Source organism: Halichoerus grypus, chromosome 7, assembly GCF_964656455.1.
Source record: "Halichoerus grypus chromosome 7, mHalGry1.hap1.1, whole genome shotgun sequence".
In the NCBI taxonomy this organism is placed as follows: Eukaryota; Metazoa; Chordata; class Mammalia; order Carnivora; family Phocidae; genus Halichoerus; species Halichoerus grypus.
In genome coordinates, this window is record NC_135718.1 from 56,836,656 (window position 1) to 56,856,020 (window position 19,365).

Genomic DNA, 19,365 nt, shown 5'->3' on the forward strand with positions numbered 1-19,365 from the left:
GTAATAAAAGCTAATATAAATAAATAAAAAAATTGTGACTGAGAAGTAATTTTCTGTAAAATAGACCATTAGTAAATGTCTGTAGGTGTCTTTGGGAGAATAGAAGGACAGAAGTCTGAGATGGTCTGTAGCCTCAGGCTCTGAATCCAGAGAAACCAGCACCCGAGGCCATACTCATCGATCTAATGCTGCTTTTATACAACAAATTTACATTATCTTAATAGCCCTCTGAACCTATACTTAACTTAAAGATAATCACAGTGGTCTTTCAACAATAAATAAATAAATAAATACATACATACATACATATTATTAGAAGTGGGAAGACAGCACAAGAGTTCAGTAAAGATTTGTTGAAGAACCTTATAGAAGATCTGCCTGCCTTATGTACACTTCAGGCTGAAGCCGTAATGCTAGGTCAAAGACCAAGGAGATGAGATAACCATTGGGCCTGTAAGACTGGATGAAAAGAGCAGAACTCTCCAGATGGAGGGACTGAAGTAAATGTGGGTATATAACTGCTTGATTGGAGACTCTAAACTTGGAGAGTAGGAGTGGGGAAAATGACTGGAGGAGGCTCTTCCAGTTGTCCCCTTGAGGTAAAACCTATGATTTGGTGGCAATTGGTGACAAATTCTATCAAAATTAACAATAAAAAGATTAACCTTGCCATACATTCCATTTCTCCATTTTTGGAACTTAGGTTGTTTTTAATTTTTGCTATTAGAAATCACATTAGAATAAAAATCTTTGTTCATAATTTTATTTGCTGCCTCTTTGTTTTTATCTATTTCTCCTATTAGAATTGGGACCATGGCACATAGTAGGTGTTCAAAACAAAGATTTGTTGACTGCATCTTGTATTTTCTTAGGACAGAGTGCAGGTGTGATATAATACAGGTAAATAATTTAGTACAATGTCTCATAACAAATATTGTTAACTATTGCTGAATGAAATTTACTGGCTCTTGAAACATTACTGTCAAATTTATTTATAAAAAGGTTGTGATAATTTATAATGCTGCCAGGACCATTAATAAATTCATTCAATAATTTTTTTTTTTTTTTTTGAGCACATGCCGTAGGCCAGGAACTGTTCAAGATATTTGGGATAGAGCACTGAGTAAAACAGACAAAATTCCTGCCTTTATGCGGTTTTCATTGTAGTGCAGGAGACAAAAGTTATGTATCTATCTATATAATACAGCTGACCCTTGAACAATGCAGGGGTTGGGGTGCTGATCACCTGCGGAGTCGAAAATCCGTGTATAACTTCTGACTCCCTAAAAACTTAATTACTAATAGCCTACTGTTGACCAGAAGTCTTACCAATGACATCAACAGTCGATTAACACATATTTTGTATGTTATATATTTTATGTACCGTATTCTTACAATAAAGTAAGCTAGAGAAAAGAAAATGCTATGTAAAAAGTCATAAGGAAAATATATTTACAGTACTTTACTGTAAAAAAATCATATAAGTGGACCCATGCAGTTCAAACCTGTGCTGTTCAAGGTCAGCTGTATATATAGATTGTATATAACTGATTATCTATTTTTAAACTTATCAGTATGTGGCATGCAATATAATAAATATAATAGTATACATTTATGTATTACACAATAAAATATCAGGTAGTGATAATGGATATGAAAGAAAATAAAGCATGATAAGATTCTAGAGGCGGGTAGTATTATGGATAGGGTGGTCAAGGAAGACTGGAAAGGTGACCAGTAGAGACACAAATGAAGGAGGTGAGATGAGATCCAGCACAAGAAGTATGGCTGGATGGAAAGTAGCAAGGGATAGAGTGGGACAGAATGAATACCTATTTTAGTGGTCTTTCAACAGTGTGGGCACTATTTTTTTTTTTTTTTAATGAAAATAACACAATAGGTAAAAGGTATTTTACATTTCTCCTAAATTAAAATTATATCATTATTGGTGAGATAAAGTGCTTTCCCAAATGTTTTATACCTTGTAGTTCAGGATAATATTAATAATAATAAAAGCTAATATAAAATGTTTTCCATGAGAGGGGCGCCTGGGTGGCTCAGTCGTTAAGCATCTGCCTTCGGCTCAGGTCATGATCCCAGGGTCCTGGGATCGAGCCCCACATCGGGCTCCCTGCTTAGCAGGGAGCCTGCTTCTCCCTCTCCCACTCCCCCTGCTTGTGTTCCCTCTCTCGCTGTGTCTCTCACTGTCAAATAAATAAATAAAATCTTTAAAAAAAAAAAAAATGTTTTCCATGAGAAAACAAGAAACTTACACTGGTTTGACAGTGGTCAATTACATGTCCCCACAGTTGTTCCAACGTGCCTGTTCACCTGCCCTCTACCCAACCCTTCTCTACTGGCTGCTCTTTTAAAGTCTACCCTAACTCAAATTTGGATTTTTATTACAGATCTAAAGCTCTTTCGATTTTATACTGATTAAATCAGTACTGCAGTATTTGAAAAAAAAAAAAAAAAGCTAATATTTTCTAAACACTTGCCAGGTACAAGGTACTGTACATGTTACCTTATTAAATCCTCACAACCCAGTGAAATATGGATTATTAACATTCTCAATCTATAGAAATTGTGACTGAGAAGTAATTTTCTGTAAAATAGACCATTAATAAATGTCTGTAGGTGTCTTTGGGAGAATAGAAGGACAGAAGTCTGAGATGGTCTGTAGCCTCAGGCTCTGAATCCAGAGAAACCAGCACCCGAGGCCATACTCATCGATCTAATGCTGCTTTTATACAACAAATTTACATTATCTTAATAGCCCTCTGAACCTATACGTGTCTTAACTTAAAGATAATCACAGGTTGTTTTCTAAGATCTCGTACCATAGTTTCATAGATTTATAAGGTTAAAGCAAACATCTAGAAATGTCCTTTCCACTTTTTAACAAGCTTTAAGAATATTCCAGACAGAGATGCATCCATGTGGCAGAGATAGCTGTCTACTAATTCATGCTTTCTCTTCCATAGTTTAAAGAAGTACCGGGAACTCAGACAGGTAGTATGTTTCCCAGTCCCCTTGCACCTAGGTGTATAGTTTTTGCAAATGTTATTGGTGCCGAAGTGGTATGTGGCACCTCCCCAACAAGGGTTTTAAGAGGTTCCCTGTGCCTCCATCTCCCAAGGTTCCTGGAAATCAGTTTCATCACTTCGTGGGAACACTCAATTGGGCTGTTAAAATATAAAAGAAAATATACTTTCATTATGTTAAGTCACTCAAATTTTAGTATTTATTTGTTGCAATATCAAGTACATATCTTAAAGATCCCAGATTCCATAACTTCCCCTTTTATGGTATATTGAGACATCAAGTCCTTAAGGTTAAAAGACAACAAAAGTCCAGGGCAATGAAGCTATCAAAATAAGAATAAAGTATGTTTTGTTAGTATCCCCACCACTCCCAATATTGAAATTATGCTTTCTCTGCTTAAGTATCTTGTCATTTTTATGCTTGTTTCTGTAACACACTGCTGTGAGTTGAATTGGATCCCCCAATGAGATATGCTTAACTCTAAATTCTAGTACCTGAAAATGTGACCTTATTTGGAAAGAGGTCTTTGCAGATGTAATTCAGTTAAAAGAGGTCATAATGGATCAGGGTGGGCCTTAACCCAATGAATGGTGTCCTTATAAGAGGGAAATTTGGACACAGACACACCAGGAAGAACACCATCTAGAGACAGAAGCAGAGATTACAGTGATGCATCTACAAACCAAGAAATACCAAGGATTGTCAGCAACCCCCAGAAGTTAAAAACGTATGGAGGAGATTCTCTTCTGAGACCTCAAGAGAGAACCAATCCTGCTGCCACACTGATTTCCAACTTCTGGCCTCCCTAACTGTGAGACAATGAATTTGTTTTAAGTCATCCAATTAATGGTATTTTGTTACGGCAGCCCTAAAAGAATAATACACACACATATTTTAGCACAGGCATTTCCTAATCTGAAATACATTTTTCAACGAGATAAAGAAACTTGGCTTATTGAGGAATTCTTCCTGAATTCTCAACATTCACTCTGAAGTCACAAGTTCTAGCAAAGTCTAGCAAAATTTCAAGAGTGCCTTGTTTCAAATTTTCCTCCTTTTAAAGAGACTGTTATGAAGACTGCCCTAGGAAAGCCAGACTTCGTTTTTATGAAGCAGGGACTCCAGTCACATACGCTGCTTAATTTTCTCTGAATGAAGGAGGCCTTACACTGTGTAAGTTTATCTTTCAGGCAGAGTGCAATGTGATGGCAGCCATCACTACACCAGCAGCCTGAACTGGTGGTGCTGATTGATATATTTCAGGCCAGTAGATTCAGTCATTGCTATGAATGTACCTGGCATCCTCAGATTAGCTCCAGTTGAGGCTAAGGGTAAAATAAAAGGCTTCACCCGCCTTTATATTCGTATTTGTGATCTTTATCTACCACTTCAAATTCTCCTCGGAAAAAGGCAGAATGAAATAATAGAGACTGGAACCTATGAGCAGAAAGACAACCAGCAAACGAAGGGATTTTCTTCACTAAAATGCCAATCAGCGCGCCGAAGCTTTGTTACAAGACACGCCAAAGACCTCCACCCGCTTTCGCAAACTCCAACTTCTGTAGTTGGCATTTTCCTCCTCTTAAAGCAACGCAAAGCACACACTACGCAGGCGCTCCAGTCGAGGTGCCCTGGAAGGATTCCGGCGCAGGCGCGCAGGCCGGGAAGTGGGCGGGCTCGCGCGCGTGCTCTGTGGCTCACTTCCGGCCTACCCCTCCCCCTCCCCCTCCCCGCTTAGCTACCTTCCCCCTCTCCCTTCTCCTCCCCAGTCTCTTCCCCAACTCTCCCCACCCCTCGCGCTCTCCGCCCCGCTTGCCTCCTGTCCTTCCCCGCCCGCTCCATCCGGGTCGCTGACGGCTGTCTCTGGGCTGGACAGCGGTGGCTGCTGCTTTTCTGTAGGTACCCGGTAAAGTTTCACAGGAGCCGGGGAGGGGAGCAGCGGGGCAGCGGCACCGACGCCGGAGGAGCCCTGGTGTTCGCCGCCACTGGCAGAAGAAGGAGGGTCCAGGAGCTGGAGACCTGCCTCAGCTGCCGCGCTGCCTCGCTCTCTGGGGAGGCGCCGCCCCCCCGTCGCCCTGGGCTTCCCCTGCCTGGAGAGGCTGGGTGAGTCGTTGCCCCGGTGGGTTCGGGGGCGTGTGACGGCGTTAGGGAGGGGGCAGGCCGGGCTGGGCGGATACAGGCCGGCTTGGCGCTGGGTGCTTTCTCAGCGCTTCCTCGGGGTGGGGGGTGGGGGACGAGGACTGCGTTGGTGCTCTCTGGCCGGGGGGCTGGAATGTCGCACCTCCTTGGGGAAGGGCCTCCCTTCGACTGAGGGCTGCCGAAGTGCGGAGCCTTGTCGACTGGCCTCTACGGCTGCTGCGATCGGGCGGCTGCCGTAGTTGACTGGTCGGCCCGCGGGGTTGGGTGTGTGCAGACGATTTCTCTCTCCTGGTTCCCCTGGGCTGATCTGAGTGCATGTTCAGGGAATGATGGGAATAAAGTGCTTCTCATTCCCCTACCTGTTGCTGGCGAGAGGACGCCTTTCCCATACCTTCTGACTTTTTAAAGAAAAGGATGGTTAAACCTCATGCGCTGAAATCGGAGGTATTTTTCTGTCGTCTATTCTTAAAAAAAAAAAATATGGTTAGACAATGCAGAACTCTTGGGAACCATAGAGTTCCAGTGTCCCAAAAGAATAAAATCAAACTTCTCTGAATGGATAGATCATGGAATGGACAGATTTGGCAATTGCTAGCCGGAACGTAGGAAAGTTGGGTTTTGAAACTTCTCAGGTTCTGTGTAAGGAATGTGGGTGACTACAACGGGAATAAGGCTGACTTCCTGTAATTGTTATTTAGTAACGTGATGTATTTAAAAGTCTGTGTGGGTTTACATGAAATGGACTCTTTGATACGTGTCTTTACAAGGGAAGAAATATTCAGTGTACTGGAAAGTTCTACAGATTTCGCCACCAATCAGTGTCCCATCCCCCATTCCTATTCTTGAAAAATCGGCAGTGGTAGGGTTATTTGCATTTTTTTCCCATTTCCAAATACTTGTCATAGAGGTATAGATCGATACAGATTGCCCGGGAGAAATATTTTTCAGTCACGGTTACCATTCGTAATAGAAAATGTTGAATTTGGGGGAGCATCTTGATACTTAAACTGCATATTTTGTTTTGTGAGTATATAATTATGTACGGTGACTTAGTTTTAAAATTAAATAAGTAGTGAGGTTGGAGTGTTACTATTTTGATTTGTAAAATACATCTTTGGAGGCGATTGTTTTAAGATTGAGGTTTGGCGAGAGAGAACCATACTTTTCTCCAGGGCCTATTCGTATGAATGCTTGGAAGATCATTTAAATTGTGGGAAATTTAAAGTTTCCATTACTGGTTTTATTTCTGTTACAAGTAAGAACTTCAGTTGTTTGCTGATACAGAGGTAGGTATTAAAAGGTTTAATTATGATTTGAGGGAGATTGCAAGGTTTTATGTTTGTGTAGTTGGAAGAATTTTTCACTGTGTATATACTTGATTTTGGGGGTAGTGGATAGATGTTTTATTTCTTGCTCAGAATAAAATGATTTAAAGTGAAGCAAAAATTAAGTTGATCAAAGTACTTAATGTTTCCATTAGATTAGTCTAACATAAGGTAGCAAAAAGTCAAAACTAGTTAATATGTTTTAAATTTTGCAAAGAATTTGAGTGAAATTTTCTGTAAATGTTTGTGTATTTTTAAAAATTCGACTGATTGGTTTTTTAAACTGGATGATACTTATATAGTAAAATAGATCTCGTGTTTACTATGTAGTAATTATTGTAGCATAGCACTTGAAAGAACAGTTATACATCATGTTTCCTTTGAAGTCATATTAACTTTTTTGTATCTCCTCAGACATAGGTATACCTCCAAATTTCCAGTGTTTCAGAAGGAAGTTTTTTATTGAAACTGGAAGACCAAAAGAATTACAAACATGTTGTGCTGGGGAAATGCATCTTTTGGACAGCTAGGTTTGGGTGGAATTGATGAAGAAATTGTACTAGAGCCCAGAAAAAGTGACTTTTTTATAAATAAAAAGGTCCGAGATGTGGGATGTGGACTCAGACATACAGTATTTGTTCTGGATGATGGAACAGTGTACACATGTGGATGTAATGATCTAGGACAGCTAGGTCATGAAAAATCCAGAAAGAAACCAGGTAAGTTGAAAAATTTTTGTTTGCTCTTTCTAATAATTATATCATGTAAGTTTGAAATGTCAAATAATTTCCATAATTTCCTTATTTCCTAAACCCATATTTTTTTTTATCAAGCTTTAAAAGCAAACTAGGAGTTAAATATATCCTTTACATTTGTATGCTTCTAAGTACTTGATTATTTTGTGGTTTCTATTATTTTAAACTACTGTTGTTATAAACCCTTATTGTATGAAGCTTTGGTTTCAGAATTTTATGGTGTTGTAAAACAATAGAGAAAACCAGCATGCCGTGTGGATACCTTTTCTTTCGGACAGAGTATATAGGTATAGAGCATATAGAATGTAGGTCCTGTGTAATAAGTACTATTCAGCTACCTTGGCAGGTTTTAAATGCATAATTTATTGTGTTGTTTTCCATACATCAGAAAGAAAAGTAAATAAGATGGAAACTTGCCTAAAATATATCCTAATTTTTCTTTTGTTCTCCCTATTGTAGTATATGAAATACAGAATTTTATTTGGTTTAGTTTGAAATATCTTTTATTCCCCTAATTTCATACTTTCAAGTAGCTGCACTAGCTATTAAAAGTTTTGTGACTATGGTATGTCCTGATTTTGTAGTAGCCATATAAGCCAAATGTAAAATAATCTTTAGTGTAATGAGAATTTTAAGGAATTTGTTCTCATGTCATGTTCTCTTCCTGGATATAGACAGATTTTAAAAATAAGATATTACCAAACTTAGAAATATTGTTATGTGAATTTTGCTTTCAATTATGATTACTAAAAGTTAATTCTTAAGATGGTAAAATCAGATAAGACTGCAGCTGTACTGATTTATAGTTTCTTCTTTTAACTCAAATTAATGGCACTTAAGTATTTTCTATGGAATTATTTTTCTTTACCACTTCATTATTTAAGTGGTTTCTATTGTTAGTCTACTTTTGAGAGGTTAATGTAGATATAAAATAGTAAGATATTAAATATTAAAGCATGTTATTCATCTTTCATATCATCTCACCACCATGCCAGACCTCACCTTTCTAACTTGTAAATACTGTATAATTTTCATCCTTTCTTTGTTGGTAGGGTCTTAATCTTTTTCCTTCTGCCTTAATTTGTAATTTAAGTCTTTCGGATGAATGGTAGCAATCCTTAATACAGTAGGTTTAATTATTGCAGAACTCAAGGTAAAGTGGCAGCTGTCTTGTACTCTACCTCACTAAGAATATTTTATGGAATCTTATCAGAATTTCATAATCTTAGGTATTGAGGTTGTCATGTGTAGACATGAATGGTAATTTATTGATATATATTTGCTATCACTGCTTCAGAGGCAGATGTATCCTTTACCTTTTTTGCTTAGCTTGGAATGCTGCCTCAAGTTGAGATTTTCATGGTTTTGGGGCTGTTGCTTTTTTTATACTTAACATGCTCCACAGAAGTAATTGAACAAATCTCTGTATTGCTTTAGTAATTTCTTTTTTTTTTTTTTTTTTTTTTTTAAAGATTTTATTTATTTATTTGAGAGAGAGAATGAGATAGAGCATGAGAGGGTCAGAGGGAGAAGCAGACTCCCTACCAAGCAGGGAGCCTGATGTGGGACTCGATCCCGGGAGTCCAGGATCATGACCTGAGCCGAAGGCAGTCGCTTAACCAACTGAGCCACCCAGGCGCCCGCTTTAGTAATTTCTGAGAGGCTACAGAACAAGTAAAAGTACAAAGCCAGCACATAGGAATTGCCAGTATAGTTACTGAAATTTACTAAAGTTTAAATTTTTTAAATCTTACTAAGCATCTGTTTTGTGTCCAGGACAAGGGTAGACACTGTGCCACTGTGCATTAGTAGTATGTGTCTTTAACAGCTTTTAACTCTGTAGGTAAGATTCTCAGAAACTTAACTAGCCAGGAGAGGTTTTTTTGTGGTCATGTTGACATTGTGATGATTGCATTGTGACATTTATATACCGTATTGATTCATCTTCGAAGCATTATTTGGTACTATAAAGTTGGGAGGGTGGGTTTACCTAATTTACAATACCTCTTCAGGATTGCCTTATTGTCCAGGGTACACTTATGGACTAGAAAAATGAAAAAGGCATGAACTTTGTCTTTGAAAAATTTGGAGCCTGGGTTGGGAGTTAAGGCATACATAAGTGAAATAGCTGGAGAGGATTGAAGGTTGAGATGATAGGATATGTCCCTTGAAACTGGGAAGTTTTAATGATGGGAAATGTCATTGTGGGGTAGATTAAAGATTTCTGGGAGAAAATGAAGTCTTAATTTTAATTCAACCCCTGATCACATAAATAGCCAGAAAATAAATCTGGAGCTGAAATAGTTTAGTTTTAAAGAAGAGCCTGATCTTGAGAAAAGCTTTTTACTGGAAGTCCAGGTTCAATGACACATTGAAGTATATCTGAGTTACAGAGGTAGGAGAAAGTAAAAGTTCAAAAGGAGGTAGTGCTCTGATAGGGACTTTTCTTTTAACCTCAGTTTTGACTTAAGGTGTTAGAGTGGAAACTTCTAATGTTTTTAACTAAAATTATTTCCCTTGGGAATAATTCTTCAGTGATTTAAATAAATGTATTCCTTCCTGAACTTTTTTTTTTTTTTAATTTGTGAGTTTTTGAGGACTGAATTAGGAGGTAAGGAGTTCTTATATAACTGGTTTTAAAGTTTTCTGTTAATTGAGTGAGTCTGATTGAATTTCTAGGACCATATAATAAACATAATTCATTTCATCAGAGCTTTAAACTGACAGCATACAGAAAGGAGGGAGCTAGGAATTGTTTCCTTGTAGATAATGGCTTTATAAGCATACTAAATATTCTATAGTAAGGAGTGAAAGAGAAACAGGTGGCTTCATTCATTAAGGATAAGCTATTCTTTTTTTTTTTTAAGATTTTTTTAAAAATTTTATTTATTTGACATAGAGACAGAGAGAGAGGGAACACAAGCAGGGGGAGTAGGAGAGGGAGAAGCAGGCTTCCAGCCGAGCAGGGAGCCCGATGCGGGGCTCCATCCCAGGACGCTGGGATCATGACCTGAGCTGAAGGCAGACGCTTAACCGCCTGAGCCACCCAGGCGCCCCAAGGATAAGCTATTCTTGAGAGTTATCATAACCTACTGGAGGACTCAGGCTTACAGTGTAGTAAATAGATTCAGCCTATGGCCTATTGGGAGAGGTTTCCATTCTGAAAATTTTAGGAACCACAAAGGAAAGGTTCACTGATATCCTTTATTATACACCAAAAGTACAGATTGTGTCCATGTTCATCTCCGTTCTCTTGTATATGTATGCCCCTTGCTATCACTACTAGCTCTTTCTGATTATTTCCAGAGGCGTGAACATCTGTTTCACTCTCGTGTATGTATTTTTCCTTCATAAGAATTTTTCAAAACTCTTTTTTAGCTAGTGGCTCTTAGTTTCTTAATTCATAGCTAACAGATAAATATATCTGATCTTTAATATGCTAGACCAGTCCATCTGAATAAATTGTTTTATTTTTATATTTCCTTCCAAATTCACTTCTGAAGATTTTAAGATAATGTATAGGAAGTGTACTTTTTTTTTTAACAAGATCATTTATTCACTGTATATTCAATCATAGGTATTATTTGGTAACCATGGTCTTACTGTTTTGCACATCTGTTTCCATTTATTTCATGTTAGAAATAGTACTAAATATTTTATGACGATGAATTTGTAAAATAATGTGATATAGTCCTCTTAAAAATGATTGTTTTGATAGTTTTTCATGGTTTACAGAGTTCTTTCAGTTAGATTATCTCATTTAATCCTCACAACAGTCTTGTATGGTAGCTAGGGCAGGTGTTACAGTCCCCATTTTACAAATGAGGAAAACTGAAGTAAAATGAGATTAAAAGACTAACAATTAGTAGGCTAGCAAATGTTAAGGGAGCTCTCTAAATGCTGTGGTTTTACCTTTATCCCATGAAGGTTTTCACTTGCCATATTTAAAAGATAAAAGAGTGTTTATTCACCTAGGAGGAAACTAGTTTCCATCAGTATTTTAATGTCATTCTGAGGGTTAAAAAAAAAAAAAACTCTTAAAATTTTACTCTTTTATAACTAATGTTATACGGTAAAGATGTATTTTATTATCTCCTCCCTTCTCATGTATAAATTCAGAAGGAAGTCATTTTAGGAACTGTATAAGAAGGTTGAGAGTCCTATTTTCAAGATGTAATATCATGCCAACATAAACTAAAAATACAAATATATGTATTTCATTCCTTAACTGAAGACTAACTTGATTAGCGAAGTCAGCAGCCGATAAAGTTGTCAGTAGTATAAAATTTGTTGTAGCTTATGCTCAACTCTTCTACAGAAGTTGTGAAGATGATGAGCATTGATTCTTTTTCCTATATCTCTAAATGGTGATTTCTACTGTTGGGTCAGTCCATTGAAAGCATTTTGGTCACATAGCAGTAATTACTTGCTTGCCTTTTTGCTGCATCATTTTCTGACTTGCTCTCTCTGTTCATAAAACATAAATCTATAAATGAACTTCTTAAAATATAGTTGAAATTTAAAAAGTAATATAGGAAAATAAATGTATAAATATGTGAAATAAAATTGTTCACTTAAGAGAAGATTAAAATTACCAGATTATCCCACATGTTTCTTATTGAACTAAAGCATATAATACCAAAGAAGCTTATTATGTTTTATAATTCCTAGTTTTCATGATACCTTCTAAGGATGAGAAAGATGTGGATGATATGAAGACTTGAAAAAAGTAATTACTTGGGTCAGGAATGGAGGCTTGCTTTGGACACTTTACTTTGAGGAAGGTTAGTGCCCAAGAATCACAGTGTCAAGGGTAGGGAAAAAAAAATCATAATGCAAACAGATGACTACTGTTAGAGAGATGTATAATAATACTTTACTTTGTGTAGGACCCTACATCTGAGGAATTTCAAGAGCATTACACAATAACTCATGGTTCCTTTCAAAATGCTTGTGACACAATTTGCAAGAATTATCCTCATCTTAGGGGATAAATTTACGGAGAAATGGCAGCACAAGTTGGTAAGTAACTTGTCAAAACAGCAGGTGACTGGTGAACACCTATAAATTGAATCTGAAAATTTAAGTCTACCAGTCTCCTACCTTATTCACTAAATTGTTCTTATGTTTAGAATTATTTACAGTAATATCTTTTATTTGAGGCAGATCAAATACTAATTTGTTTCTTTGCCATTTTATGTGATGGCCTATTGAAATAAATCATTATTTTACCAAGATGCTTGCTTGTGTTACCACTTTGGTACTTCATTATAACCTTGTGTGGTATGAGGCATATTTAAACAAAAAATTATGGTAATACCCAGTCTTTTCTCTTTTTCTGTTATATATCATATTCTATTTCCCTTTGTTGTCTAATGCTTTGCTGTGCTACTATCCGAGATCCATAGTAACTGCCAGGTGTGATTGATTTGGTGTCAACATTGGAACTTGGATTAGTTAAATTGTATTAAGCCTGCCATGTAGCTCTTTATAGGATGCATTGGTTTGATTCATGCTTTATAAAATTTTTAATCCATAAAGAAGACAATAATAAATAGATGCCTAATCTGAGCAGTCTAACAAATAGAGGCTTCTTGAGAGGATTTAGAACCAATTAGTTTTTTGTTCGTCTTTGGTATATTGGTGTTTTTTATCTGATTGGTAGTGAACCACTTACTTTCCTTGAAAGAATAGGAGTATGGTAGATTTCAGTTTCCCGGTTTGGGGAGTTAGAAGGAATCCTTGTTGTAGGTGAAAGCTTAGGTGGTCTAGTTTCCATCATCTCCTTAGTAAGTGTTCTTAGGGTTCTGTGTTCCCAATATGTCATACAAATGTGTAGTACTATTAAAGCTCATTTCTTATAGACCCCATGTACTTTTAAAATTGCTTTGAAGAACTAAGTCTCACTTCATAGATACTTAGTTTTCCTAGACTAGAAAGCGTATCAGGTACTTGGATATATATCAGGTATAGGTACATACATAGTAAAGAAAACCTAATAGAGGACATGTATTCATATGTTGTTATAAGGGCTTTTTTGTGCTAGGATTGTGTTAGTGAATAGGAAAGTGGGAAGCACTAACAAAGAAACCATATTAAAGAGCCCATGATTTATCTCCTTTCAGCTTCTATGGATCTTTTTCATGCTGATGGAATTAAGAAGACAATAATTATTTATTAAGATACATAATTATCTTAATGAATTGTGATAGTTACTTTACATGCAATAAAAATCTGTGCTGTGTATAAATGTGTTTTTGGAGTTATTGTTATTAAGGGAAGTTTCTTGAATATTGGTGGCTCAGTTTTCAAACCATAATATTTTATTTGCATGGAATTTTTCTTTTTTCTTCAGTTCCAGGATGGCAGAAGTTTAGTTTAGCTTTTGTTGGCCTTATAGAAAATGTTCTAGAGTCCTTTAATGTGTTTTTGACATTATTTTAAAATATCCTAATTATTTCCTTATTAATATCTGAGTTTAGTTTCATTTTTTTCCTTTGCTAAGTGTCCTGCTACTCTGAAATAACACATTTTTAGTTCATAGTTTTTTTTTAAAAGTATTTCATGTTTTTGGTAGAGAATTTGAAAAATACAGGCAAGTAAAATTCAACCATAATACCGTCATTTGTAGATAAACACTGTTGTCATTTAACACTTTTTCTATACTCATATATGTTTGTGATCACAGACTGAGAGTATATTCTTATATCTCAATTTTTTGTTCCAGTAATAATTAAATAATAATTATTTCCCCATGTTTTAAAATATTGTTTAGGGTTATTGTTAATGATAGTTTAACACTTCATCATTTAAACGTACCAAAATTTGTGTTCTCCTATTTTTGGAACTTATTTCCAGATTTTTATTATAAATTATGATACCATGCATGTTTATATCAATTTAGTCTTTATTTGCATCTCTGTTAATTTCTTTAGGAAAAAGAATATCTTTAATTTTAGCAAATCTAGAAGAAATGATAACTGAATTTATTTAAACAAAATTAAGCATAGTTGTGCCTCGCCCTACAAAGTTGATAAGCTAAGAAGATATTTGTAAATGAAAGTGTTTTTTTTTTTTTTTAAAGATTTTATTTATTTATTTGACAGAGAGAGACACAGCGAGAGAGGGAACACAAGCAGGGGCAGTGGGAGAGGGAGAAGCAGGCTCCCTGCCGAGCAGGGAGCCCGATGTGGGGCTCCATCCCAGGACCCTGGGATAATGACCTGAGCCGAAGGCAGAGCCTTAATGACTGAGCCACCCAGGTGGCCCTGTAAATGAAAGTTTTTAAAAATGTATTCATATGACAAGCTTTTGAGTATAATGGATGAATATCATTTTAAGATCCGGAAAGGAAGATAAAACAAGTGCAGAAATAAATAGAAATGCATATAAATGTGCTAAGTGTTATAAGATGCATAAACAGATTACTGCGTACAGAGGAATATTGTAACCATTTGGAATGGAGTGGATTGTAGGTGAGTTTCTATAGGGAAGATAGTATATGAACTGGAAGGATACATAGTATTTCAAGGAGGAAAGAATGAAGAGTGATGCTTTATAGGTAAAGCAGCTGAAATGGCAATAGGCAAATTGGAGGCCTGTTAAGGGAATAGTAGTCCAGTTAACTCAGATGTCTGAGAATGTGAGCAAGAAGGTTAGAAAGGTAAAATTGAGCTCAGATTATAGAATTAATCAAATTAGGGAGCTTGAATTTGGTGGATATCCACTGATAGTTTCTAATGAGAATTATCAGGTTTTTATAAAGGAGGGGAGAGAATTTAGAGGTAAAGAAATCAATTAGGCTGTAATGATGGCCCTTTAATACAAGGGAGCAGTTAGATTAAGGAGAGATTAGGGAGGCAGAAAGAATAGACAGGCTTTGGTAACCAGTTACTTTGGTAACAGTAAGGTAAAGGGGGGGAGCCAGGTGTGATCCGAGGTTGAATTAGTATTTAATAGAAATGTGGACTCCAGGAAGAAGAGGAATGTTAATTGTCCTATTTTAGGAGGAGAGAAAAGATATGGTGGGGTGAATTTTGCTTTGAACTTGTTAACAATATTTAGTGATCAGTAAGAAATTCAGTACTGTAAGTGGGGAGAAAGATCAGTGCTAAAGGCATGAGATGTTTTATTTCCAGTTTTTTTTCCTCTTCAGTACAAAGTAGGCTAACATTTGAACTGTAAATTTCTCCCTGATTCCAGCCTATTTACTTGAGTAATTAACAATCTGTTAACAGTACTTATTTTTGTGTTTTGTGGGGACTGTTTAAAGTACCTGGTGATGTAACACCTTTGTAAAATTGAAACATTTATTTGCCAGGTACCATCTGATATCCCACTCATTTGAATTTTATTAAGAGGTTCATTTGTTTATTTTTGCTTAACTGACACAAACTTGTTACTTAATTATGCCTGACTTTATGACTTTCTTCCAGGTTTTACTGGAAACAAAGTTTTTGAAGTCACAAGATGCAATCACTAGAAGTTACTTTTGATTCCACTGAGAGCTGAAATAATTGTTACTATATATTGTGTATGTGTTGGCATGTAGGCAAGAGCCCCTAGAAAATGTGTCCTCAGATATGCTGTTGTTTCTGTGAAAGGGAAATGGGAATGGGGAAGGAACAGCATAAGGCTATAAGAGGAGCAGAATTAGGAGCATCTAAAAACAATTGCAGGAAAGTTTAGCTGCTTTACCTGTTTTGAAGAAGCTTGTGATTTTTTTTTTTTGAGTGTGGCATGATGAAAGTAAAGTAGAGCTTAGATTGCTTCCCACAATTGGTCCCAAGTATTTATTTATTAGTGCATGTATACTTTCTGATTTTTGATGCAGGTATTGCTTACCTATAGATTTCATAACTAGGCATTCTAACAGAAATGGACGTAATGGACCTAAACTTATCTTCTGGAGAGTAATTACATAAAAGCCTGACAGATTGGTGTTACATCTGTCTGAACATAGCTCTATTTCTACACTGAGTTGGGGAGTTGAGTAAGCCTCTGCAACTGGAAATATGGAGGAAAGGGAACACATTAGAAGTTGGTATTACAATGTAAAGGGAGAAGAAAGATACAAACCTCATAACTGGAGAGAAGTTTAACAAGAAATAATATTTGGAATATATTATTTAGATACTGGGACACTGATACTTAAAAATAATAATGGTAACCACCATTATGTGCCAGGCACTGAGCTAAATCTTTTTTATACATTATCCCGGAATCATAAAACCACCCTGCAAAGTACATATTGGTTCAATCTTGCTGGTGAGGGAAGTAAAACTTCAAGAGGCTAAAAACTTGCCCTAAATCAAAATTAAAATGTAATGGAAACAAGAACCAATTAGATGTTAATGATGAAAGGAAAGACATCATTTATAATAGCAAGGGAAAGATAAAATGACCCAGGAATAACCTAAGAAATGTGCAAGACCTATTTGAAGAAGACTTGAAAGCACTTCTGAGGAACACAAAAATTTTAGACAAATGGAAACCATGTTTGTTAAGTAGGAATACTAATCTAAGTAAATCTGTCCATTTTCTCTAAATAATTTGTCAACTTAAGGTGATCCTAATAAAAATACCAAGTGGTTTTTTTTTTTTTTTGAAGAAACGAGATAAATGGATTCTCTAGTTCTTATGAAAAAATAAAGAAACCAGGAAAACACTGAAAAATAAGAGCAGAAATATGTAACATTTTATTTCATTTTTTTAAAGATTTTTTAAAAAAGGTTTTATTTATTTGAGAGAGAGAAAACGAGAGAAAGCACGAGAGCGGGGTAAGGGGCAGAGGGAGAAGCAGACTCCCTGCTGAGCAGGGAGCTCGATGAAGGGCTTGATCCTGGGACTCTGGGATCATGACCTGAGCCAAAGGCAGACACTTAACCGACTAAGGCACCCAGGTGCCACAATATGTAAAATATTTTAAAGTCTTAATAGTTAAAACTGCCTCACAAATAGACATATTAAACAGAATATAAAGCCCAGACATAGACTTAAATCACCTCAGATCAGTGGGAAAAATTAAAGCGGGGCTGTTAATAAATGATCTTGGAATAAGTAGGAGCATCATCTAGGGAACAAAAAAAATTGGATTACTACCTCACGCCATGTATATATTCGGATAAATTCCAAGTGAATCAGATATTTAAATGTAAAGACTGTAATGATAAATGTGCTCAAAGAAAACATGGACAAATTTGTTCATTAGAGTCAGGAAAGCCTTTCTGACTAAATTGTGAAGAGGCACAGAAAAGTAAACTGAAAAAAGTTTTGTTAGGTAGAAATCACTATAAACAAGTTAAAAGACAAATGGGAAAATATTTGACTCAGTCAGAATGCTAATTTCCCATATATAAAGCACTCCTAGAAATCGGCAAGATGAAAACAGTCCAGTAGCAGCATGGTCACAGGATATGAACAGGCAGTTCACAAAAAGGGAAATACAAATGACTCTTAAATGAATACTCTTCAGCTTCATTCATATTAAGAGAAATGCAGAAGACTACACTGAGGTACCATTTTTTTACATAACAGGTTAGCAAAAATCCTTAACTTTGATAATAGAATAGCTCCTTCAACCCCAAACCAGAGTTACTTTCTGAGGTTTTAGTTACCCATGGTCATCTGCAGGTCCAGAAGCAGATGGTCCTGATGTCAGGAGGTCAGTAGTCATCTAATGCTCTCTCACAGTGCCTACATCATTCACCTCACTTCATCTCATTGGTAGGCATTTTATCATCTTACATCTTCACAGAAGGGTGAGTACATTACAATAAGATGTTTTGAGAGAGGGTGAGACCGCATAACTTTTCTGACAGTATGTTATAATCTATTTTATTATTGTTAATCTCTTACTGTGTCTAATTTATAAATTAAACATTATGTATGTATAGAGAAAACAGTATATACAGTATTCATTACTATCCATGGTTTCAAAATGGAATCCACTGGGCCTCGGGATGTATCCCCTGGGAATAAGGGGAGGGCACTGCTATATCCTCTATGGTGAGGCTGTCACTAAACAAGTGTTCATAGGTGGTTAGTGTAAATTGGTTAACACTAGGAGGGTATTTTGCGAACATATGTTATAATTGCAAATGCACATACCCTTTCTTCAAGAAGCACAAGAATATAGCTCTTGCTCTGATAGCTCCATTTGTACTTGTACAAAATGACTCATTGACATATTACTGCAACATTGTTTATAATTGCAAAACATTAGAAACAACCTTGTGATTGTCTGTTGGGAACTGGTAAAATAAATTGTCATCTGTTCAATCAATGTGATGTAATACTATGTAATTGAGAAAAGAATAAAGGAGTTTTTTGTGTACTAATATGTAAAGATCTCTAAGATACATCATTAAAAAGAGCAAGGTATAGAACATTTTATAGAAAACTATGTTTTAGATAAAATAAGAAAAAATATATATTTGCATTTGCCTGTAGATAACACTTAAAAAACCCTGGAGAGATACATACATCTAATAATAGTGGTTACCTTGGTGTAGAAGTAAGATAGGGATGAGAACTAGGTTGGTAGCGGATAATGGATGGTAGACCTAGATTTTCACTGCATACCCTTTTTAAAAAAAAAAATAATGTAAATATACTATCTATTATTTTTAAATAGGCTCTGGAATTAGAGTGCTTGGATACAAATTCTGACTCTGTTACTTCTTATTGTGTTATCTTGGGCACATCTCATAGCCTTTCTATGCCTAAGTATTTCTGTTAGGATAATCATGCCACATTCTTAGGATGGTTGTAATGATTAAATGAGATAACACATAAAGTGAAAAGAACAGTGCCTGGCATGTGGTGAGTGTTCTAAATGTTTCTTAAAACTGCCATTAATATTAGAGTGGGAATTTAATTTTAGGTCTGCCTTACACTGAAGTGGGCTACATGCTGGTTCCATATTTGCCTTTAGATAGACAATGCACATTTTTTTTTTATGACTGAACTTCAGGCATTGATTCCACAAACATGTCTTCCTACTATGTCCCAGATACTGCGTTAAGCATGAAAATACTTCTGTCTTCTATTACCTTGTTGGAGCTCATATTATGACAAATTTTTAAAAGTACGCCAAAATT

At 36.1% G+C, this 19,365-nt stretch overlaps 1 protein-coding gene across 8 annotated transcripts in view; it reads left to right on the forward strand.

The window, feature by feature from the left end:
- Nucleotides 1-4,780: 4,780 nt before the first annotated feature.
- Nucleotides 4,781-19,365, forward strand: part of HERC4 (HECT and RLD domain containing E3 ubiquitin protein ligase 4) — a 131,342-nt gene continuing 116,757 nt past the window's right edge. For 2 of the 8 annotated variants that reach the window (XM_036113869.2, XM_078077656.1), the window contains exons 1-2: nucleotides 4,785-5,148; nucleotides 6,924-7,228. In XM_036113869.2, coding sequence (XP_035969762.1) covers nucleotides 7,003-7,228 — 226 coding nt within the window. In that variant the 5' untranslated portion in view covers nucleotides 4,785-5,148; nucleotides 6,924-7,002. Of the gene's footprint in view, nucleotides 5,165-5,474; nucleotides 5,629-6,923; nucleotides 7,229-12,153; nucleotides 12,287-19,365 lie in introns of those variants that run through there. The other 6 variants (XR_004924105.2, XM_078077658.1, XM_078077655.1 and 3 more) reach the window with 6 other exon arrangements.